The following is a 25,039-nucleotide window of genomic DNA, read 5'->3' as shown; positions in this document are numbered from 1 at the left end:
AATCTATATTGAATAAGAAAAAGGCTTAATGCAACGAGCCCTTTTGTTGACCAAAGCAGTTGTTATTTTGCCTTCACAGCACAGGACGGATGGTGCTGAGACCTTTTGACTGCAGAAGTTGAGCGAGATCCCAAAATGAAATGATGTTTGTTTGCCGTGAGAGCTACCTATCAGGAGGGGGGGGCGGGAACATCCAGGAGGAAATACTGATATCTCTTCCGAGAGATTTTTGCAAATCTCCTGCATGAGCTGGTGCTTTTGTGGGATGGGAGAAGTCCCTGTAGTGCTTGGAAGGAAACATCTCTCCCAGTTAGAGTTCCTGCAGTTGATGCCGTTGAGTCACTTGCCAGAAGAAAATTTAAACCTGGGAGATGGGCTCTCCCTGGGAAGAAAGCTAGCGGGAGGAGGATTGATTTGTGTAGCCGGTTGTTTTAGGTGGCCATTTGCAAACTGTCAGCAAATATTGGATTTACTGAAAATTTACATCTTCTGTGCTTTGAGCGGGCATGAGGAGGAGGCATGGTTCCTCCCAAGTCGCCCAGGATCTGGAGCTGGATGGAGGCAAGGGTGCAGCGGATCCCTGCTGCCTTTTGCCTCTTTCCTTACCCAGCGTAGGTAAGGAAAAGAGCCCAAGAGCTCAAAAATGAATTGCGGCTCTGAGCCTGTTTGAGGAGCGAGAGTACCTGCTCCTCACGGGTCTGTGAGGCGCTTCTGGAGATGAACGTTTGCTCTTCGCTACATCCATGGGCTGCTAATGCAGGGGTCTGCGCCAGAGGCGGAGGACTGTTTCCAACATGCCATGTAGGAGCTCACAGCAGACACGGCCATCTTGTCCTCCTCTGCTGGGTGATGGTTGCTCAACATAGTGAGGAGCCTCAAAGACCAGCGTAAGAGATTTTGAGATCTAGGCAGGTGTTTCCCTTCCACGGCAGCCATTCTTCTGCCAGCCTCATGGAACCATGGGTTTAATTCCCAAGGGAATGCAACACTACCTGTGCTGGGCAGTCATGACATAGGAGAGGATGCTCATTGCACTCATTGCCCAAACCCACTCAGCACCTCAGTTTAGTTAGAAAACTCCACTCAGATACCCAGATTTTTGCTGCTTTGGGTAATTTCCTTTCAGATGTCACTAGAATTGTGTTGTGTGTAGCGATCGCAATTGATTTTGCAGCTCATCAGAGAACGCTCAGGGTTTTTCTGGATGGATTCCAGTGACAGATTTTAACCATTGACACTTTTACCTGTTCCCTTTCAAGCTAGAAGGGACTTGCGGTGGTGTGCTTCCATGGAGGGACAGTCCTGGTGGATTATTTATCTGCTGCTCTTCGGTGCTTCTGGTATTAGAGGCTCTCTTGTTTCCTTAGATGATTTGTTCCTCTCCTTTATGATGAGAAAGGTTTTCCTCGCTGCAGGAATGTATAGTGGTAGTTGTGTGTGTAATGAACATGGAGAAGAGATGCAGGAGCATTGGTGCTTACGTCATCCTCGCTCTGGTTTTAGTCCAAAGACCCCAGTTCTCTCAGTCTCTCATTTCTAGATTTCTGGCTGTTCCTGCGGCTTTTCTTTGAACATTCTCCAGCTGCCCCACAGCTCTCTGGGGGTGCGGTGGTGTGCAAGCTTAGACACCGTGCCGCGTGGAGCAAGGGTAACCTTGGGGAGTCATCGGACTGTCCTCCTCCCTGCACATCCCACTATGGCGTTTGTCCTTTTGGGTTCTGGGGGAGGTTTTTGGTAGCATCATGACATTATTCCTGCTCAGTTGCTATCGGTTTTCCTCTTTCGTAGTGTCCCTCTAGGTTCTCCAGGCATTCCTCTCTCTTACCACGGTGGTCATTTCACTGAACTTGATAAACATGGGTTTAAGGAAGAACTGGTTAGAACTAAACCCCATTCCTTTATCTGTTTTTTGGCTGACCACCCTTTGTTCTACGCACTGCACTTTTTGTGATGCTTAAAACAAGGTCGTAAACAGCAGTTTGCTAAATTTGCTGTCTTTTGTAAGACTTCCTTGTCCCATGGCCCTGCCGACTGAGGAACAGGTTACCAGTAGCATCCTGGTCCTACTCCAGGGCAGTAGTTATTGTTGGCTTCTTACACTCCCTACATAATTTCAACAGTGTGTAGTTTTTCATGCCCACTTTGTTGAATTGTGTTACTAAAGTGGTAAACAGGTTTCTGTGAGAAGTGGCTGCAGTTCAATGGTGGATGAAGTAATCTCTTTACATAAATTTGTTTGTAGACCTCTGGGAAAACCAGCGTAATATAATTGTAAGAACATACTTAATATTAAATTTGTTGTGAATTGTCTTTTTATTATTATTTTGAAATTATTTTTATTCTTTTTTTTTTGTCCTCTGTTTTGTGACAGTGAATGACATTTGCCATTTGCAAAATCCAAATTTTGCAGTGGATTGAGGGAGGAATGTTCAGAATGTCAGGAACAAGTTACGGGGGGGGTCAGTTCTACTCGCTATGGTGCTTTGACTTCTTTCAGAAGTACAACCATCCAGTTTTGCAAGACTTTGTAAAATATGTCTGAAGATCATGCTTTCATTCCAGGGGAAGACTAAAACCCATGGTGGTGAAGACCATGTGGAAATGCAGTGCACTTACGTATTCCTTTTCCATTTATATCAGGGCAGAGACAAAGCGAGTGTGTCTTGGTCGTTTGTCAATAGGAGACAACGTTTGGTGTTGCTGCTGTTCAAGAAAACTTACCCCTCATTCTTAAAGATTAAAAATAAGTCATATGTACTTTTAAAATCCACAGTTTCCTAGATTAGGAAAATAAATGTTCTTCTGTGAAGACTCCCTTAAAAATCATAACTGTATGATTGGTTGGTATATATATTTTTCTATTAAAAAAATGTCACTGGCTTGAAAAGCAGTATATATGTAAAGAGAAAATTTGTTAACTGATATGGGAAGATCTAACCCTGGGTCACCTGCAAATCTCTCAAACAAGAGCTCCAGGGCAAGTCCTAATTCCAGAGAGTAAAAGCGAAAATTAAAGCTATAGCTAGTGACTCCTCTAAGTTACCCGGGGTGGATTCATTTGAGTTTCGTTGATTGTGCTTGTGAATATAATGTGAAAGGGATGGTAGAGGTCTTCTCAGCCACTTCCCGTCCAAAGTATCTCCATGGAGACAGAAATATAACCTGATGGTCTGTCAAAAGTTGCTTTTCATAACCAGAGGCATTCATTAAATAGTAGATGAAGCGGGAGGCAAACTTTTGCATTTTTAACCAACCTAAAAAAAAAAATGCCATTTGGAGAATGTGCTTTATGGAGTAGGTTATCCAGATACCACTGACATTTCGTCACCTGAGAAATAGACTGTTAATGTGATAGATTTATCATTTCCCTTGCTTCTTCAAATTATAAACTATCACATGCAGTAAGTACAGAAAAAAAATCCACAGCAAATACAACACAGATTCAAAAATATCAAACGGCTGATCTAATTCTGCAACTTCATCCAATTTCAGTTGCATGTGAAAAACTTACCAAACCTTCTCACCAACTGGATTTTCCAGCGATGTGCGGGTCAGGGGCTCACGGCACGTTCTTCTGGTGTGGCCGAGGGAGCGCGGAGGTGGTGAAAGGCTTCAAGTGACTTTCCTGAGACGAGAATGATGTTTTAATGAGCGCCTCAAAGCGTTCCTCGCTACTCTTAAAATGCACATTGTGCCTTTTTTTTTTTTTTTTGTCTTCCTTTCAAGCTGGGTTTTCGCTTGTGTCACCGCTACCATTCCGCTGTTTGAAATTCTTCCTGGGAAGTGCAAACCCATGGCAGTGGCGGTCTCCTTCCCAATCCCTGAGCGTTCCGAGCATCGCACGGGGGGTGCGACACGCCAAACGCTCGAGCTTTTGAGCTGCAGCCTCTGCGCTTGGGTCCCTCGAGATGAACCTGCCTCCTAAACTCCTCAGCTCCCAGTAGTGCAGGGAAAGTAGACGGTTAGGGGGAAAAAAAAAAAAAAGAAGCGTGGGTGAACAGGAGGATAAAACATTTTATGTTGAGTACTTTAAAAAGTGTTCTTAATGTGCTATAAAACTGGCTGCGTCGCTTTTTCATGAACTGTGTGCAAAAGGAGACGCACCGACTGTAAAGTTGTCGTCGGTTAGGTTTGGTTTATAGTTGCAGAGGCTGCCCAATAATGTGGTCTTGGAAAAGGTAAACAACGTAGTTTTAACAGTGAAAAATATGCCTAATATAAATACAGCGAAGTTCATTGCTGCTCAGAACTTGAAAAATACGACTGTACCGTTGCATTTTCTAGTGGAGTTAACAGAGGAGCACAGTGCAGCCTTACGAGCAATATATCTGAGGCAGAGAAAATAGGTAATAGATCTAACTGGGGAGTCTCTGTGGCATTCGCATAGAGGAAAGCACAGTAGCTTTATTTAATTGAGAAAATGAATCAATTACAATGATGTTGCATCATCAAATGCAAGGGAAATAGCAGATATGTCATTACATCGGGTAACAGTGTTAAAAAGTAATTGAGTGTCTTAAGCATTTTGAATCAATTCCAGGTACTGGCACAGCTACCTTAATGCAAAATTTATGAAGATGATCTCAAAATAATATGTCTCCATCAAAATTGTGTAATAAAACCCGGTAACGATGCGCGTGCGAGCGAGCAGACATCTCTCTTCCTCGCAGAAGCAGGGCCCGCTGCTCCAGCGGAGAGTTGCAATGTCACAGGAAGAATTCTGTAATACTTCGATTTGCGTTGCTTTATTTTTCATTAGGAGCACTGAGCGCTTTTATTAGAAATAATATTTTAAATCTTGTTCTGAAATTGGACGTAATCGTATCTGTTGAGGCTACTGTGTATGATCCCACCTCTATTCCTTTTCACGACAAGACCTATTTTTCTGGTGAGGAAATGTGACTGATACTCTGTTTGGATGAAAAACTGAATCGCCTGTTCACGTGCGCTAATCTCAAGGAGCTCCGAATCACCCCTGTTGAATAAGCTGAGTCCATCTGGTCATTTAGCATCTGGAAGTGAAGTATGAAAAAAAAGTCTTTTTATAGCCACAGATTATTTTGCTTATTAGCAATAATGCAAACCAGCAAATTTATTCTGTTGAATTGTAATAGATTGCCGTTGACCATTAAAAAATATAATGGGCTACTCCTGTCTGTTTATTATTTTCTCCCTTGGAAAAAAAAATGGAATTATACACAGAAACTTTACATGTACGTTTGTGCACTGCTAATACAATAATGAAGGACTTCACGTGGATAATACCAGCTATTTTCTTGGTGTTAGTTTTCCACCTCCTCTATATTACATTTTACTACCTGTAAAGCATTACGGGAGGATCCTGCCTCTGGCTGGGTACTGGGGGAGAGCGCTTCCAAAGCTGATGGCAGCCCTACGCCATTCATCATCATGGCACTATACAACAGAGAATATTAAATGTAAGGGGCAAGCCAAATAAACTGTGTTAGAACAGAAGACAACGTTTTCGCTAAGGACTGCATTCCGTTTGCATCGCGATTACGTTGGGTTGCAAGCAACTTTGTGTCTGTTTAGGAAAAATACGACATCAATTATCTACACCCATTCGAAATGGTGTGCGTACACGAATTATGAGAATGCCAGCATCCCTAAATTCGGTCGGATGTTTTGCAGGAAGGACCTGCTCTGTGTTTTGTATTTAATTGTTTGAATTGTAATTCTGCCTTTGTTTCTTTTTTGTAATTGAAAGGTGCTTTGCCAATATGGGCCAGAATATTTTGTAGCTCTCTGTAAACAATCGAATGGTCTGTTACTGCAAACTATTAATTAGTTTCCCAACCAAATTGATACTAAGAAATTTAAGAAAGGCTCAGAGATGACTGATCACAAGTCCTTCCTTTGCCATTTAAAACAATACAAAGTTCATCAAACTTTCCAGGCTCACAGATGGCAACGCTCTGCTTATAGTCGGAGTAAAACTGGGTTGGAATATATAAGAAACTTGGGTAAAAGTGGAGTATTAAAGGCTTTCCTGAGCAGCAGCAGATACTTCAACCACATAATTAAAGTTTTCTTCACAAAAAAGGGATTGTGAGCAGAGTCTGGCAGTAATCCAAAATTCTAATTTCTGACTATGATTTAATTTCAATTTTAAATAAATCGGTTTTTAATTTAAAAAGAGTGAGCTTCATAACATTAGCAATGATTGCAACATTAAGCCCAGTGTTCACAATCTAGCAATATAAAACATTATTTATATCTGAATCGTAAACAGCCTTTTGAAATGGATTATGGTTTTTCTTCCTATTCTAATACAACCTGGAGGGTACTAAAAAGTGTTGTGTGAAATTAACATTCTGCTGACTTTCGCCTATAAATGAGAAGCGAGCTATTAACATTTGTGTATTTTCATTATGTAAATTGTGTTAACACATGCCCACAAATTGCCACCAGCGATGCAATAATTTTCTCTCAGTGATCATAATGTGTCCAAGTGAGTCATTTTGATTATGACATGCTAATTACATATTGCCTTTTTTCAGATTCAGAAAAACCAGGGATCTTTAATGGTAAGCTTTATGAGTTCAGAAAAAAATTCACTTTTCTTTTTCCTGATGGCTGCTTCCTCTGCACGCTTGAATGCCTTGTTTTAAACTTAGCAAATTGCATTTTGAAGAAAATGCAAACCTTTAACTGCCTGTATTAGATTAGGTACCATTAGAAATAATAGAACATCCTGAGCATCAATGTTTTTATAAGAGTTTGCTGCTGTTGATTAATCTTGCTATATTTTATTGCATTAATGATTTTTTCTTTCCACTCCACTGTAAAGATATTGCATATAGGCTAATACTTTTTCCCTCTCTTCTTTCCATTGCAGCCTCTCCAGTTATTGCAGTGCATTGTTGATGAGGTGAGTCGTCGTCTTATGTGCTTTCACTCCTAAAGTCATTCCTAATGGAGTGGAAAGCTTATATTTTGTTTCCTAATGAAGCACAATGCCCAACATCCTCAGAGCACAAGTTGCCTTGTGCAGCTTGGAGCTGTCGAACATGAACTGGCCTTGTCCCACTTTTTCTGCCGGTTTTCTACTCTTAATATCGAGTCTTTGGAAGGCTCGTTTGTCCTCTTAGCTATTCAGGCCCCAAAGCCTCAACCTCGTCGGGTGAGTTGATCCTCTGCATTTGCCAGATGAGTTGGAACAGGGACCTTCAAGTGGCAGCACACTTTGTCGCGGGCATATTTCGTGCGGTTTGGATGGGCAAAAGGGTGTTTTTTTAAGGAGACAAAACCAGAGGACGAGCAGGAAAGCGTCTGAATGTCGTCTGATTGTTTTTATTTAACCAGGAGGACAAAATAAAAAGCTGAGATGGCCGAGATGCAGGTGTGAACAGTAGGCTGAATTTCAGTGGCTAACGTCACGTTTACTCGATTGAAGCACTTCTTTGCAGTTCCCGTCTCCGTCCCAAGCTGGGGTGTGAGCAGGAGTCCCGGCTCTTAACAGTAAAGCAGTAGCTGAGGGCAGACTGCTGTCAGTTTTGCCTTGTTTTTAACGTTTAATAAGATGATTATGGTAATTGGGAAGTTTGAACACGAAAAAAGAGCTGTAACTTTTTAAAGACTTGCCTCGGCCTCTAGCAGAATGTCATTGCTGGCTCGTCAGGTTGGAGTCGCTGCTTGTTGACATGTCCATTTAGACCGCTCAGCCGCTTCCAGCCTGTCCCGTGTACCATGTTCGTTTAGCATGATGTGAGCTCGCAGCCAGCGTGATGCCCAAGCACTCTGTCTCGGTTGTGTCTCCATCTGTAAAAGCTACTTGTATGAACCGCTAAACCCCCCGCCCTTACCTGTGGTGAATACTTTGGTCCTGTTATTAGAGAATGATTGTCGTGGTTTAACCCCAGCCAGCAGTGAGGACCACGCGGCAGCTTGTGCAGTTCTCCCCCCTTCCCCCCAGGAAGGGTAGGGAGAAAAGGAGGGGGAAAGAAAAAAAACAACAAAAAGCCTTGTGGTTTGAGATAAAGACAGTTTAAGAGAATATACAAGATAAAGTAATACGCCCAAGTCACTGTCACCATCTGGTGAATTGGTTGCCCAGCTTGTCCCGAGCAGTGATCGTGGATTCCTACCCTCCAGCCCACCCCCATTTATATACCGCATAGACCCCATGGTGTCTGTGGTATGGAACATTCCATTGGACATTCCAATGTTCTGTGCATGCTCCTTCTCGGCTTCTGTGGGAAGCTGGGAAAAATCCTTGAATAGTATGAACATCACCTAGCAACAACTAAAACAATATGCATTATTGACATTCCTTTCATACTAAGTCTGCAAACACAGCAACCACTAGAAAGAAAATTAACTCTGTCCCAGCTGAAACCAGGACAATGACTTACTGACTTAGCTGAACTTTTTAAAAGTGACATTTGGGCCTTGAGGGACACAGTCAAATTAAAATGAACAAGTATCCTTTCTGAAAAGGAAAGAAGTTCTCCTAGTCCTCCAGCAGTGCTAGCTCTTTTACCTGGTTCTTTATGGTAGTCTGGTTCTTTGGGAGGTTTTTAGGCAATTCTGCTCCTTTCATCTTTTTCATCCATTGTTATTCCTGTTACGTGTATCTTTGGTCAAGGCATGGAAATTCCAAAGCACCAGTGCTGTACGTACCAGCAGCAAAAGGCCATCTCTATCCTAAAGAAGTTAAAGAAGCTTGTATTTATACTTGTGTTTTGCTACTTCTAGACAAATTACCTTTCCATGGGCTGGTACTCCAGCCTATATCTAAGCTCAGTATTCTAAAACAGAGCCCTAAAGAGCTGCATGTTACGATAGAACTTGTTGCAGCTTTCACACCTTTTCCTCAAGATCAGAATTGCTCCAGTCCTCTCAGAAAAACTTTAACCAAGGAACTTTGTGCAGTCTGCAAACATCTGAGTACCGAGCTAGCTTTCACGTTAGCATTTTGGTATTTACTTATTTTATGTTCCGCAGAATGCCGCGGAGCCATCATTCTCCTGAGCTAGTGGTTCAGAGTGCACTGTGCTCACGGGCACGTTAAGGCTTCAGGTTACAGAGAATAGCTCAGCTGAAAGTTCTTTAAGTGCAACTCGCTTCGTTTTGCAACACACTCACTGTCTAAATGGAAGTTGCATGCCATAACGTTTAGAGCCTGAGGGGAAGAGGAGAATGGATAGGCTCTCTAGTGTTATTTGCTCGGTACGTGTGTATTGTTAGAGGGTCATTTAATAAGATATATAGCGTTTAGATAGTGGCTGCCACACCTGGAAGTGCAAATTCTTGGCATGACAGTGTCTTGGAGGACATTTATATTAAGGGTTATTCTGTTCTAGCTAACGGGTAGCGTTGACGTTTACAGATCCTCCTGCCACCCCCAGCCCTGTCCTGTGCACAAAGACCTCAAAGCAAAATGTGTTTAACTTGAGAATATTATTTTCCCCCCCCTCACTTTGTTTTCTGTGAGATGTGCCTCCTGGGGGGTAACAGAGGGACTTGCTTATTTGGCTAATACGCACTCTTCCTTCTACACAAGGACCTTTTGAGAGGAAAAGTCTCTTTGCTATCCGGTACTGTACAGCTGTTGTTGCTACCATGAGTATTAAAGATTAGAAATGCTTAGTGATGTAAGACTGATTATTTTGGGTCAAATTTTCCTCTTGGCTGTAAGGAGGTCCTAAAACTCACACGAGGTAGGAGCAGAGCCCCTCTCCCGCGGCTGCGCTGTCAGCCTGTCCCCATAGGAACCCCCAGATACTGGTGCAGAATTCCCCACCTGCCTTAATGACGACCAGAACAGCAAAGAGTGACGATCGGTAGCTCGTCTCTTCCTCCAAACAGATAGTGCAGTGCTCCTGTAATGGCCTGGCTTTGGATGAGCCATAGTGTCATAGGACATGGGAGGAAGAGATCTGCAAGGGTCTAGAGATCTAGACCTGCCTTAAGGATCTTCAGTCCCCACGTAGCTTCATGCCATAGTCATAATTTGCTGCTGTTGTTGCAGTTGAAAACTGTGTCTTTTTTTTTCCTGAAGTCCCTTAATATGTCTTTTTATGTGACAGAGAATATTTTGGACTTACGGCTCCTAAAATTGTGATTAAACAGCTCTGTGGAAGAGAGTGTTTCTTGAAATTGGGTCTGCATGTTTACGCAAGTCTTTACCGCTGGAGCCTGGCTAAAAACTCCCGAGCTTGATGCAGAGAGAACCTAAAATTTTTTTAAAATAATGAAACAGAAGTAACATTAAGACCGTGATGCTTTATAATAGTTGCGTATTATATTGGCAGTCATTGGGTTTTTGTAGAACTGTTCCATGTTCCACCAAAAGACAGCAGGAGTCCAAAAGTTAATGTTCTGTTCATTCATAATCATCTTTAACTCATAGGATTTATTGATGACTGAACTAGTTAAAAGGTTGCTTCTGTATTACCCAGGTATCCTGGACTTTTCTCAAGCTCTCTAAGGTGGTGCACTATGCAATAAAAACCATCCATGGGAGTTTTTAGGTGTTCTGCAGTAGTGAGATTTTTGGAGCTGTTTTGAAAGTCTCAGTGAAATATATGAGACATTGCAGGTCACTGACAGTTTAAAAAGTCTGTTTGTTCATTTTCTGGATCTTAAATTTATGTGCAGAAATTCTGCAGAATGAATAAGTGATTTGAGAAGCAGGATAATTTAACGAAAAAAATGTTAGGCACGGTTCTTCTTCTCAAATCACAGTAAACTATGCCTGACATCTTTTTTGTTAAATTATGTTATTGGGCTTTTAATGGCATTGGGTCTGGGATTATTCTTTTAATGGCAAAATTAGTGAGGATCATTGTGTGAATAGGAGAGATGCCTGCCAGGACCTTTATTTTTTAACATGTGGTAACTTATAGTGAAATCTGATCCAGCTACAAATAAGACACGCTCATTTAAGCAAGAGTCCTAATCGTAGCAGCATCTCCCACCATGATAAGACTCCTGCTTCTGGTCCAAAGATGAGGATAGACTGGTTGTTAATGTAGTTCGTCCTGCAACGCAGCCAGCAATAAAGGCAGTCTGCTGTTATTTGAGAGCTGAGAGTAATTTAATATTCTAGCGCTCAACTTAGTTTGTCTCCAACTCACCGAAATGTTATATGGAAAGCAGTGAGCGGTGCAGATGAATCTCTATTGGGAAGGACACGCATCGCTTGCTGTGCATGCAGTCTTTCCAGAAACACTCCAACATGAAGGAGAATGGAGTCCTGCTGGAAGCAGGAGCCATTGCCTGGCTTGGAAGATGTCCTAGATGTGGCCCTATGTTTCACGGTCGTGCAGCCAAAGAATCTGCAATGCACTCTACTCAGCAACAGAATTCTGCTTCAAAAGCACTAGGTGCATTTTTAAAAAAAAAAAAAAAAAAAGTTTTTGTTGTCAGAATATGTTCCAGATGATAATTTAGAAATGCAAACAACAGAGCCCCATAATAATACCATTAATGTTGCACACCCCAGAAACAATGCATTGGAGAAATGCGGGCCACCCAATTTCCCTTAGTGGGTTGACTCTGAAACCTAACTATTGCAAGTAGAATCAGTATGTTTTTTAACCTTTCTTGCTGCTCAGGGTCTCCGAATGCCTCCCATGGTTGTTTTTCTTTAGCTGACAAAAAAATCTTAACCATTCCCTTCTCAGCCTCCAAATCTCCAGCAACCCCCCAGACAACCTGCACGGTCCGGTTAAGTGTTCTCTTTGCTCATGTCAAGAGTCACTCAATAAATCAGATTCCACTTCCAAGCACAGACTGAGAACCATAGCCTTGATTATAATCATGCATTTTCCTTTTAATGCGTTAGAAAATCCTCAGTTTAAAAGGTAAGTGAGAGAGCTTTAAGTTTTCAGTTTGGTAAGCAGGGGGTTACTGGGCTCTGCAACTCTGCAGGAAGACGTGGGGATGGGTTTTCAGGCAAATCGCAGCTCTGATCGTAGCCAATTTTTGCATTCCTTGCCATAGGTTGAGAAGTGGCATTGTTTTCAAGATTCTTCCAACCTGTAGTTACTCATTTCCCTGTTTTCTTGCTGTCAAAACATATTACGTAGGAAATTACTGTTTAGTTACTTCCTCAGCTGTATTCCAGATGTAGTATTTCTAAAACCTTCTAAAAATGTCATTTTTCCTGACTGCTAGTCAGATCGGCATTTAGTAAAACGCCGAGGTGGCTGCAGCTTGTCTACGGAGATCCCAAAAGGCCAAACCTGCCAGCGCTCAGTTTTTCGGCACGTCGGCTTCCCATCCTTCCGATCCTACGGTTGGCCTTGGAGGTATCTGCTCTGCATCTGGAGAAGGTTGGATAGCCGAAACTTGCGTCGGGGAATGCATCCAGCAGGCAATCCTCCTGACTTAAGCAACTTCTTTATATTTTCTTTAAGCTCTCCAGGGATATTTTGTTTGACCTTTATTTAGTTAGAGTATTCCTTCTAGGAAAGCAATTATTGCCAGCCCCTTGGGTGGTTGCTGTAAACCGGGTTTCGCTGTACTGGAGTAGTTGTGGTCACAAGCTCTGTAGTTAAGCACCAGCTCTGGTTTCTAACCCTTTCTTCATCATAACCTGAAGTAAATTAATTTTGGTTTCAAAGTTTCTATAGCTTGTCTCAGTGTAATAGTGACCTAGGTGTTGGGTTTGGCTTTTTAAAAAAAACCAACACTGTATTGAACTAGGGAGAAAAAGAACCCTATTTTTGTCCATCAGTTTTAGTTAAATTATTGTATTATTCCAATTACATTAGAAGCTTGAGGAGTGGAGACTTCCAAGAGCAAATCCTATTTTTACAAATAGGAGGCAGCATTGAAAAACCTGCCTGTTTTGATGCGTGCAGAAATTTAAAAGAGAAAATTAATTAGTTGTACTCATGAATCTTTACTCTGATAGCTTGATGAGTAAGTAGTGAGAAGCTTTCCATGAGTTTCTTCAGCATTTCTGTTAAGTGCCCCCACAGAGATACTCAGTCTCACAAGACTGCAGTTTAATCTAGCTCAAGGACTTCACAAACTCCACAAATCAAAGACCTCTTTTTTTTTTTCTTTTTAAATTTTTACTCTAGAAACATTTAGCAGCATCAGTTAACGCTAGTGCAGTGTTAATGCTGAGCTATGAAGCATTTCAGTGTCAATAAATCTTCAAATTTTCCCACAGAAAAAATAACTTGCACTTAATACCTGTATCCTATATAGTTGTTTCTACTCTCTTCTTTTTTTACCTGGTTAAATATATCCCTCTATTTATTGCTATGGCATAGCCTTAAAAATTCACAGGATGTTCAGCTTGATCAAATAACACAATGAAGACCGTGCCCTCTCGAGCGCTGAATTTCGTAACCTTATGCATCAGCGCTACGTTTTGCTATTTCGAAACATGAAGTAGAAAACTCCAAAGGGTAAGGATGAAAGAAAACTTTTTCTCCTTTAGAAATTTCTCTTTAGATTCACAGGTATTGATTTACTGTGTGAACAGCTATATTTAACGCTGAAAATTTCCAGAGTTTTGCAGATTTCCGTGCAAGAAAAGCCGGTGTTAGGCTATATACACGTGTGTGCGCATGTGTACGCAAACTCACCACAATTTGTCATGTGGATAAGTTGTTTTTGGGTATACTTTTATTGAGACAGAAACTGTGACCTTACTAGTGTATGAGATTGAGAGGCTTCTATAGGAACAAGGTAAAACCACAGGTAGGAATTGCTGAATAATTACCTTTAGACCAACCTGAGCAAGAACCTTCCCAAGAGGGCAAGCTCATTTAATGGTTCCTAAAACTCAATCTTGTGGATGTCAATGGTCATGCTTGATTATTTGCAGCAGTGTTTTATGAAAAAGCAATAAAAATGCATTGGGAGTGTACAGAGGAAAAAGGGAACAATAAATGGTTTTAGTTTTTCACTTGAGTCCCTTCGGTGTGAACAGGTAAAGGCTACGTTTCATGCTGCTGTGCCTTAGCTATTTGAAATGTGCGTATGTGTGCGTATCTCCCCAAAACACTGCTGTGCTCTGCTAGCTTATGATCGACAAGAGACCAGCAATGAGAGGAAAAAATTCTTATGTTTGTTTTAGAGAGAAAGCAATTACAGTTACGGTTAAAGGATTAACCTGTTTTCCAGCTACCTGTGCGCTTATCTGCAAGGCCCTTTGGAGAGCCACACTAACAAGTACAAAGCTTGGCGAGAGATAGAAAATGTCACGTTGTACACTCTAGATTATTCCTGATGTTAATTACACTCTTCCTCTGCTTTCCTTCCCTATTCTGGGCTCTGAAAAATATCCCACAGTAGCAAATGATGCAAAAGTGACAACCGCATAGCCCCAAGTATCTACTGGCTTATTTAACCAGGAACATCTCCGTGCGTTCAGTCCGAATGTAGGTTACGCATACGTGATATTTTCAAGAACTCGGGGAGCAGGTAGTGCTGTGGAGAGAATAGCTGGTTCTCACGTGATTTGAGGTGTTAAAGGTAGGCTGAGTGTTTCGGTGGATAAAACAGTGGCCTTTCGACCTTGGTTCCCATCCAGCTGGAGATCTGGAAATAAATGAGTTTACTGCTGACACTCCAATCCCAGCAGACGGAACTTCACACCAAAATGCCCCCACGTATAATTTGTCACGTTTGGCATCTGCTACTAAGAAAAGAGCAAGAAGCGACCTGGCGCAGAGATGTAATCATCTTTCACCTTCCTGCTGGGGGTGGGAGTGTAACGGGGACAATCCAGAAACCTTTCAAGCCTGAGCCTCTGAGCCACCTCTAGACATTGCTGTCTTCTGCAAACTTGTTACTTGTAGGAAATCACCTGCCATTAGGTTTGTGCACAGCTTTTGAAGTAGATTGGCTACAAAGTCAGAAATGGAATTTTTTTCTTTTTTTATATTTTTTTTTTCGGAATGCTGTAGAAGAAAGTTGTCCTTGTAGGAGTAAATCTGAACATGTACAATATTGTAGTCCCGGTCTCATTGAAACAGCTCGGTAACTACATTGCATTTATTACATGTAATTGCACTTTCTGGCGCATCTAAAACTTAAGTTTGTCTGGAAAAAAAACCCAACGCTATTTGGCCACAAAGTAAAATGCAGCCACTATATAAAAATATGTGTATTCTTTGAAAGCTTCAGTAAAAGAGAAGCTGGAGTGCACAAAAATTCTTTAATCCTAGATTTTTTAGGCAGAAACGATAAGCCAGAAATGCTTTGTAGAGCGCACACATTATTTATTAAATACTGCCATTTCAGCATCAGTGGACAAGTTGCAGAATGGGAGTATCTGCCCAGAGGAGATGATAATTCCAAAGACAGGGTGTGCTGGGGAAGCCCAGAGGAGAGAGGAACTGAAGTTTGGTTTGCTGGGTTCTGCTAACTTCCCTCTTGTGGCCATAGAGCCATAGGACCATGGCATCTCCTTCTGCACAAGCCTTCGCACTGAGGAGAGAGCTTGCAAAATAGCAGGAGCTGTGGGGAATGGGGAAATTTAACCCTTCACAGGGAGGGAGTCAGCAGATGAGAAGAGAGGGGTAAAATCTATTTGCACTGAGTGTGGGGATCCACTGGGAATACCAACCTCTGTTGCCCACAAAGCGGAGCTCAGCTGGTCCTCCGTGCAGCCTGGCTTTCTTCTGGGGGCGTGTTGATGACGGGCTGCCATCATTCTGCACCGTGGCTGCCCATCAGGCTGATCGGCAGGAGGTAGGAGGAACACAGGTTTGATCTTAACGCGTGGCTGGGGGCTTTGCCATCGCCTTCGTGAAGGTTTTAGGTAGAAAGCTGTATTTGCCAATTTTCCCGTTACAGGGAGATTGTGGGCTTTCTCTTTCTTCAGAAAGGATGTGGTAAATCTCTGACTTTTGGTTACTTTGAGAAAATATTTCACTCTCAAGAAATTTTCTGTTGGAGTAAGACCTCTGAAGGTGTGGGATACTTTTGGTCTATATTGCCAGTCAAGAACAACTCCCAAATTTCATTGACATAAGAGTGTTTCCAAACAAAAGAAGCAACTCAGAGCTGTAGCTGTTGAATTTGCTTCTTGAGTTTGCCCAGGTGAACCTCCAAGCTGGACGTAAGGGAGGGCACATGTGCCTTGTCCATTTTTATTTGTGGGTTTGCTGAACATTATTTATTTTCTGACCCTTAGTTACATCTCTGCTACTGCTCTGCTTAGCAAGAGCAAACAGATCAGGAGACGTTTCGAATAATAGGTTTGAGAAGTAGGTGAGGATAATGGTTGGACCTGTAATTCAAGCTCTTGTTGCATTGGTTCCAAAGGAGTGGTTGACTTCTGGACACACTATATTAGGTGGTTCACTCTCCCTTTGTTCAAACCTGTGAAAAAAAAAAGGAAATACAGAGCATAATATTATCACTCCCTTCAAAAGAGAGTGCTTTTGAAGGGATCGTCTCAGTGTTCTCATTCTCAGGTCGTCATTTAGATAATGTGACTTCCCCTAACTCCGTGGAAGTCAATAAGGTTTATACCAGAGCCTTGGCACTCTATAAATTAAATATTAGGAGCAGTGTTTGAAGTTTAAAGCCCTCCCTCCTCCTGCTAGCTCAGATTTTCTGCTGCTGTGCTTTTTTCTTTATGCCTGAGCACCTTGCTGACAAGTGCTAATAACAAAATGCCAAGAGAGGGTCCAGTCGGAGTTACCACACATTAAACATTCTGAACTTGTCCTTTTGCTCATAGATTGTGCATAATTAATAATTAAACGGTTTCAGTTGTAATGGGTTGACCTTCTTGAACTGTTCATTATTCACAAGGCAAAGGCATCACTCAAACTTTTTTCCTCTTGCCCTTCCCCGTTCCCACCGCGTGTGCACAGTTCGGCTGGGTTTGAGAAATCAGAGGCTGATCTTGTCTTCTCCTGCAGCAGATCCCGCTTACGGAAACGTTGCTTGGATGCCTAGGGAAATACCCAAGCTTGGGAATAAGCTGCCTGGGGATCTAAGAGGCCGATGGTACATTGACCCTTACAACCGTTTGTGTCTTGACTGCTTTTTTGATGCTGTCTTTAGCAGCATCCCCAGTACATAGGTCTTCGTGATAATGGTTAAAAGAGATGGTATTTAATGAAAATGAAAACCATTTCCTAGTTTAAAATGAGTATACCTATTCCTCAGTCCTTTAAAATCTCGGGTTTCTACTTTTTTTTGCCTCTATAGTACAATTTCAGTGTGCAGGTGGGTAGACCAAGGCAGGCCATTGGAGTGCAGCTGGACCATTCCCTGTGGTTACATCAAATGTGACCGTATTGCATCACGCAGACAGTGTAGACTTGGTAGAGACGTGTGTGGCTTTGCTTTATTTCCTCATCTTCCCGTCCCTTTGAGTGTCAGCCAAAGTATTTATTTTATGCAGTTTTGGATACCTTTGCTTTTATACAACAGAACCGTGACCGCTCAGGTTACAGCAGTGGCCATAGCAGCACCTTCTCTCGGTAGAAACAGCTCTAACTACAAAATATTCTCACCTTTCTACTACTCAGATAGGCTTGTGTAGAACAATATCAGAATCTGAAATATTTCAGTCATCGCTTTCCCTGGGTAGGTATAACTGAAGGGATGTTTTCACCTTCTCACTAAGGTAAAATGCGGGATCTGAGGCAGCTCTTCAGTGTTCACCTTTGGAAGCAGTTGAGGGTCTGTACTTTCTTGGTTCAGCTAAAACCAAAACTGGCCTCCTTCTCCCCTGTCTTACCTATGCTGTAAGTTAACAATTGGCTCATACGTACAGGAGTGAGATTGATTGAAGTTTTCCCTTGCACTGGTCTGTTTGCCCTGAAACACATTTCCCAGCAAGTGTTTTCTTGAGATTGATGCTCTCTCCCAAAAGGCTTGCAACATGTCAGGCAAAGAGCCACTAAATTTGTGGGGTGCCCAGTCTAAAATCCTTGGGAAGACTGTATTAAAGCACCCAGTTTTCATACTGACATCCAGTTGGTGTTCGTCTCCACCCACATGCACAATCTCTTCCTGAGCTCCCGAGAGTGAACCAACCCAGGCATGGCCATGACTGATGGGTCTACGGCAGAAGAGAGTGGGCCTGGGTGGGGGTGAAATACCTGCAGTGTACAGAAAAATGTGCCAAAAAAAATAGCGTTTAACAGTTACTTTCCTCCAGGTGAACTTTTCTTGTGTGCTTCTGCGGGAGCACCTTGTTACCCACTGTGGTGCAGTTCAGGAGCTGCATGGTCGAGGTGTTCGTGCTGATGTTGGAGCAACTTCTTCCCTTGGCTGCATGAACCGTGGCACCAGCTTGGCTTGGGGTAGCCAAAGTGAAACGCTGGTGGCTTCAGAGCAGTTCATCAGCTTCTCTTCCCCTCTTATAATGAAGTTTCGCTCTGTTATGGGTCCGTCATCTCTTTGTGACTGCAGAAATGATCACCTCCTAAATCAGCGTGAAGTGCTGTGTTCCTGTCCCGTTCCTCTGCGTGGACTGAGCCGACCCAGCAGCCCCGTCCGAGGGGCGATTGTAAGAAGCTCCTCTCTTACATTGTGCTTCAAATAAATAGCGGGGGCGGATTGCTGGGCAGAGCCGGTTCCCTGGGGAATGGGCTCCAGTAGCTTCACCCTGTAGTTTTCAAAATGATCTGTAATGCCCAGGGTGTATCATACCCACTACGCTTTGCGTATGTCCCACCTGGGAAAGCGGCATTTCCCCCGTCAGGTGGAAGCCCAGGACAAGAGAAAATGATGGGAAGAGGTGAAACCTGCTGGGCTCCATGCTATACGTGCAAGCCTGACGTTTTGCTCTGCATTTTCTCTATTAATACAAACAATTTTCACGTGCAGTTCTTTGAAGTGGAGAAAGTTTAATTGCAGTGCTTATTTCCTTATGTTCCTTCCACTCTCCAGTGGAAACCTTCCGATATTGCTGTCATTTATAAGTTTAGAAACAATAACCTCTCCCTCACCCGGTCTAAGTTCAAAGAGAATTTGGGCATGTTATATCAAACACTCCTTGTATTTAATAGGAGTCTTTGAAAATCGTAAAGCAATTTTGGCTTCTCCTTTTACTCTTCAGTTACTTTTGATTTAATTGTATTTTCCAGCAGTTTCCAATTGTTTGAATTGGAAACAAAGCCTTAATAAGAGTTCTAGTTAATTTTCTGTCTTGTAATTACCGATCTCATTTTTCTGATAATTGGCCACAGCAATTATATGTATATTTACTAATCACATAGGAGGCTCTGCAGTTGGGTCTATCTGCCACCATTGATAATGGCACACACATTGCAGAGGTGCTTTTATCATCTTCTTTTTTCCACTACATCAAAGCTATTTCCTCGCATTCTCAATAATGAATACATGCATGCATTTGACACAGTTGTGTGCTAGAGAAATTGTTTGGCTCCCACCAAATGCTGCACGCTCTGAGTTTCTTGCCTGCAGCGCTGGAAGGTTGTATGTAATGATATATTGCTCATCCAAATGGCCAAAGCACTCCAAAGCACAGTGAGATTAAAATAAGTCATTCCTTTGTTAATTTAAATAGGTGCATGTATCATACTTTGCAGGGTACTTTGTGTAGGGATGTCAGGGAGGAAAAAAGCCGCCGAAAGGTATTTTTAATAGCAAATGAGAATAGATGAGAATGGAGTCATTTGCAGCTGCCTGTTTTATGTGGCTCTCTTGTTCCAACTGTAGGTCTAATGAGATGACACTGTTAAAGTACTCTGCAGTGTAATTTCATTACATCCTGAGCTGTTACACTATAAACACAGTGGAGCTCTCTGTCATTCTTGGAAAAACTCCTAAATTCGTAAAGCCCTTCTTTGCAAATGGTGATGTTGTTTGTTCCCTGTTTGTTGGTTTGGTGTTTTTTTGTTTTTCTTGTGCTCTTATTTTTTTTTTTCCTTTTCTTTCATAAATACTGGGTGGTTATTTTCAACCACTAGACTGGTAAATCCTGCAGTTTTTCCTCTCAAAAATGCTTTCGCCTTTTAAATGTGGAACAGACAGCGCATGAGGACAGCCTCTAAAATGAATAAGTGTAAATAAACATGAGTGTAAATAAATAGCAAATGCAGTGAAAGAAACAAAGGTCAACACAAGAATAATTTCACAGCTCTTTGTTAATTACAAGACCATTTGTGTGTTACTTAAATAATCATTAATTTCTCATTTACACTTTCCCTACCTTCCTTTTTACCCTGTGGCTATCATTGTCCTTTTTTCACCTCCCCTCAGTGTCTTTCCACATGTTTTTACCCATTGTGTAATACTCATTAGTTGAAATTCAGTGTTTTATAACACATTCTCAGAAGAATTTGTACCTTTCTCCCTCAAATTCTCCGTGTGAAAAGGGGGCTTTGTCGCTTCCTTTTTTTTTTTCTTTTCTTTTTTTCTTGTTGTTGCTGTTATATTACTCTCTCTCTAAGAAAAAAATAATAATAATAATAATAATTCTTTTCTCTCCTCCTGACTCTGCTTCTTGTTTCAATCCAATCCCAGGAATCGCCCGTCCTTCCAGCCGGGGAGTTCTCTGAGCCATTTGTACACTTCATCACTCAATGGTAAGCTCGGTTTGCAAACATGCCATGCCCTCAATGTAAATGATACATGCCATTAACTCGGCAGCTCTGCGAGACCTTATGGCTTTCCTTGCATCCTTTCGGAGAGAAGAGGGACTTGGGGGCCTTGGGCAGATGGGGCAGCAAAGCTAAGCAAACTGTTTAAATTATGTAAACGTTATTTACACAAAGGGTCGTAAAAGTACTTACAAGGGGTTTTTCCTGTTTTAATAAACCTGCCCTGAACGTGGGTGCAGTCTTGTGCTCTGAGACTCTTTAGCAATTCAACTGGGGCGGGAAGAGGCCACAAAGACTCGGGTGTATAGTATCATTATTCAGGGCTTTTTAAAATATTACTTATAAAATTGCCTCAACGTTTAGAAAGGCAAGCAGCCTTGATTAATTCATTGGCTTTTCAGTAAGTAATTTTTACTGAGAGTCGTATTTTAAAACACACCACTGGGTATATTTTCTTTCCTTAAAACTGAATAGTTCATTGAAAGCCTTTTAAATTAAAGGAGAATTGGGGAGAGGAGGAATTTGTAGAATAAAGAATACGGGTCTTGAGTGACTAGAGAATAAAAATCTTGAGGGTAAGCTGTCCTAAAGAAACAAAATGAAGGGAAAATCTCAAAACTGTCTCATTCCTCCCCCACCCCACCCACCTCCCCCCCCCAAAAAAAAGGGGGGGGGGGGCAGTCGTTTATGTATGGCAGAAAAATCAAGCTCGAAATTTGTACAAAAATGATGTGTTTCACGGAGAAGCATCCCTCCTGCGAATGCGGACTTCCAGGGCTGGGTGCTCAGCTGTGCAAAATCAGATGGAGCCGTCTCCGCACGCTGTGGCCGCGTGGCCGAGCGGGGTTCCCGCTGCAGGGCTGCGTCCTCCGCCAAACCAAGGCGGTGGAAGCCCTCGGCCCCACGCGGGTCTGCGGGTCGGTCGGGCTCTGCAGTGCTTGCGGGGTCGCTGCTGTACGCCAGGGCCAAAGTTGCCTAAGAAAATTGAATTTTGAATACATAACATAGGAGAAAGTACCTCTCGACTGACATAGCGTGTAACAAAACAGACACAAAAAGCAGGCTGATTATCGGTTAATTAAAGTAACTAAATAATTAAAGTTTGTGTAACATAGGCCTCTGTTTTCAATAGTTTCGGCTTACAAAGAGCGACGCAATTTGGCGGATTCTGCAGCGCGGTTAACTGATGCGTGTGGGGGCCTATGCTTTTTATCGCTGCAAAAAATTGGTGACGGGCTGTTTGGAAAAAAAAAAAAAATTCTCATTGAGGCAGAGGGAGGGGATAACCTGTGTTAAAATTTCCACAGATGTCAAACTGAAGCATAACTGATGGTGGCTAATAGCCTTGTTTTCCCCGGGGACGCAGCTACTTTGGACTGTCAGATTAGGACTGCTACCAACCTCCTCGTCAGACAGCGTGCGTTACTTGCTAACGCCTGCATTATTTGAGGTGCTCGTAGTTATTTGTAGGGAAGGTAAATTGTACTGTTAAAACCTCTGATTTACAGCACAGATCACCTGGTATTTTAGATGTAGTGTTATATTGGCTGTATGTTTTAGTGGGAGGCATTACTGTTTAATAAAGCAAATAAGAAGAAACTATATACTATTTAAGTAATCCGTTCCTAATAAGTATTAGAGATGTCAAGTGAACGGCGTATCAGACTTTATGACTTTATGCCAATTACGCCATAAACACTGGCTGTTTGGATGTAATCCAATTAGTCAGTAGGCAGCTCCTGATGGTCACCTCTGTGCCATGTTATTGTGTTCCTTCACGCAGCTAAGCGCAGCCTTCAATAGCTAATTGCACCTGTTGCGCGGAAAACTAGGACTATTTGGATGAGAAACATGATCTTATAAACAGGTTAATGCTGTGTAATGAACTATCACCCTGCAGTGTAATGGAAATAAATGTGAAAAAATTAAGGTAGAAACCCCAGGGTATTGCGCGTTCTCCTGAAGCTGTTTACTGTTAGAGTTAAATTTCCCACCTGTTTGTATAATACTTTGTGTCGAGCTATGTAATAATGCCCAGAAAAATGAGAATCAACTTACTCTGCCTTCTGAGCTGACTGGTTTTCAAGGATTTTGTATTTACATTTTGTATTTTACATTTTCACCCTTGCAAACAGTGTAGACCAGTACAGCCCATAAGGGGATGGGAGGGAAGGAAGAAACCCATTAATTTGGCCACTGTTAGGAGCCCTGTCTTCCATCGGCACATGATACAGTTAAGAAAAACATTGAAATTTTGCTCTGTGTTAAAAGAAGATATCTTCAATATTTAAGTAAGTAGAATAAATGAGGAGTTGTTTACATATGAACATTTTCTTTTATGACACATAGCATGAAAAAGCAGCCAAAGGAAAGGCCAGCACCTGAAGATTTAATGGTAAGTGAAACTTCGGAGCCCCTCAGTATGTATTTGTCTGAATACTTTTTATTCATGTATATAGAACTGTATCCACTTTTTTTTAGCTGTATTTTTCCGGATGTATAAATCCAAATCTAAACTCTTTCTGGCTTGTGCAGCAGTTACGTGTTTAGAGAGCACCCAAACCAAAGGTGCAATTATGATTCCACTGGACTTCATGGGTATTTTGCTGTTACCTTCATCGCGGCCAAAGCTTCGCTTGTGATTTGGGGAGTTAATACAGAACTTTCTCAACCAGTTTCAAGTTTTAGTCACAACCATTTTGATGCTTAACACACATTTTTTTCTGTTTGTATGTCCAGGGATTACAGCTTAATGTAGGTCACTCTTTGTCGTCATTTGCCAGTCTTAACCTTTCAAAATCTGAAGATTGAAAACAGAGGATATGGGCAAAATAGAGTATTTTTAATGAAATGCGGGAGCTACTGTTTTCACTTATATTCATGTAAAATGAAATTAGATTGGCTACAGAAGATTGAGGTAATATGTGGCTCTGGTCTGTCTGTAGAAGGGTTCTCGGTGTTGGAATCTGAGCTCAGAGACCACTGCTTTTGCTTGCAATTGCCATTTTTTCAGGAAGGCAATAATAGGGTACCTGCTCTCCAGCTGGTCCCTTGTGGCTGTGTGTTTAGTGCAGAGTGCAGTTTGGACTGATTTTAGGCAGTAGAAAAATACTATATCAAACAATTATTACAAATATTTACAGTAACTTGTATTGTAGGTAAGAGTTGTAGTCCCCTCTGGCTTGCATCGTGTCTTTGATTTTTAAGTGTTTCATTACTTTTATTCATATGCTGTGTTTCCTGTAATTGGAGGTTTGTGTAAAATCATCATCATTTCTTCTCTGTGCATTAAATATCGAGGAATAATTTTAGCAGATTTTAACAAGTTAAGGACACGTTTGCATCGTTTCATTTCTTGCTTCCGTGCTGCGAACTGCAAGTAGAATAAACAAGTGTTTCTGTTGCAGCTATTCTCTAGTTAAAGGCTAATCTCTGAAGATGCCCTGGGGCAGATATCTCACAATCCAGACTAGTCTCAATTTAGATCCTGGTTAGTAAAGTGTTTTACTGTGAATCTAATTTTAAGGATATTAACTTCAATGGATCTAACTTTGAAGCTAGGCACCTGCTTAAATACCTTGGTAAATTGAGGCCTTAAAGTTTATCAGAGCCCCTCCGCTTTGTGGTGTTGTGAGTCTTGTCGGAAAGGCTTACACTGCTTTATTTTGTCTTTTTTATTAACTTTTGATGGTTGGAAAATTCTTGCAGTTAGTCACATCTGAGAAAACTTGGAACAGGTTCTAGAGATGTAGACACATTTACCTTGTGCACTATTATGCTATGGCTGGATAGCTTAGCTATTAAAACAACAGAATAGGGTTTCATAAAACCTATATCTGTTTGTAAATGCGTGTTTCAGTGATGCAATAGGCCTGCCACTTATAAATAAAACATCTGCAGATCGCACATACCCCCATAAGTATATATGTATGTTTGTAAGCAATAACACCACTCCAGGGTGTAGAGTCATAAAAATGAGGCCAAAGGGTGAGTGCCTGCAGTACCAGGGAAGTGCACAGATTTATCTTTACAACTACATGCCCTGGAGTGTGCTAGTCCCCTTTTAAGGAGGTATTTTGTAAAATAATTTTAAAATTATAGCTTGGCAGGAAATAAATAAATAAATAAATAAATAAAAGCCTTTTTTACTTTTTAAACAAAATCTTTTGTTTAATGTGTTTTCCCCCTCATGTTACTTTCTATTCAATTATAAACGAACTTGCAACAACAAGTACCAAAGCACGAGGTAGTCCGTTGCTGAAATAAAGACGTGACGCAGTCCTTGCCTGCAATGTGGCTGACCCTCACAACCTGCCCTAAATTCCCTCCTCCAGCCCCGTGGGCTCACAGCACCCCGTGCTTTTCTGCAACAGCCTCACCATTGGCTCAGTAGTCGCTCGCCGGTCAAGCCCTTTACATTCTTGCACTTTCCCACTCTTGTCAAGGAGAACTTTATTTATAAAACTCATAGGCATATATGCATTATATACATATGCCTACACACATAGTATGTC

At 41.8% G+C, this 25,039-nt stretch overlaps 1 protein-coding gene across 1 annotated transcript in view; it reads left to right on the top strand.

Annotated features, from left to right (window-relative positions):
* MAP2K5 (mitogen-activated protein kinase kinase 5) overlaps positions 1–25,039 on the top strand; it is a 131,997-nt gene that overhangs the window by 85,070 nt on the left and 21,888 nt on the right. The window contains exons 17-20 of the mRNA XM_009886771.1: positions 6,522–6,548; positions 6,860–6,892; positions 20,449–20,510; positions 22,875–22,920. Coding sequence (XP_009885073.1) covers positions 6,522–6,548; positions 6,860–6,892; positions 20,449–20,510; positions 22,875–22,920 — 168 coding nt within the window. The remainder of the gene's footprint in view (positions 1–6,521; positions 6,549–6,859; positions 6,893–20,448; positions 20,511–22,874; positions 22,921–25,039) is intronic.

Source organism: Charadrius vociferus, unplaced genomic scaffold (assembly GCF_000708025.1).
Source record: "Charadrius vociferus isolate BGI_N301 unplaced genomic scaffold, ASM70802v2 scaffold190, whole genome shotgun sequence".
Lineage (NCBI taxonomy): Eukaryota > Metazoa > Chordata > Aves > Charadriiformes > Charadriidae > Charadrius > Charadrius vociferus.
The sequence above is the reverse complement of the archived record's forward strand: the minus strand, read 5'-3'. Positions and strand labels throughout refer to the sequence as shown.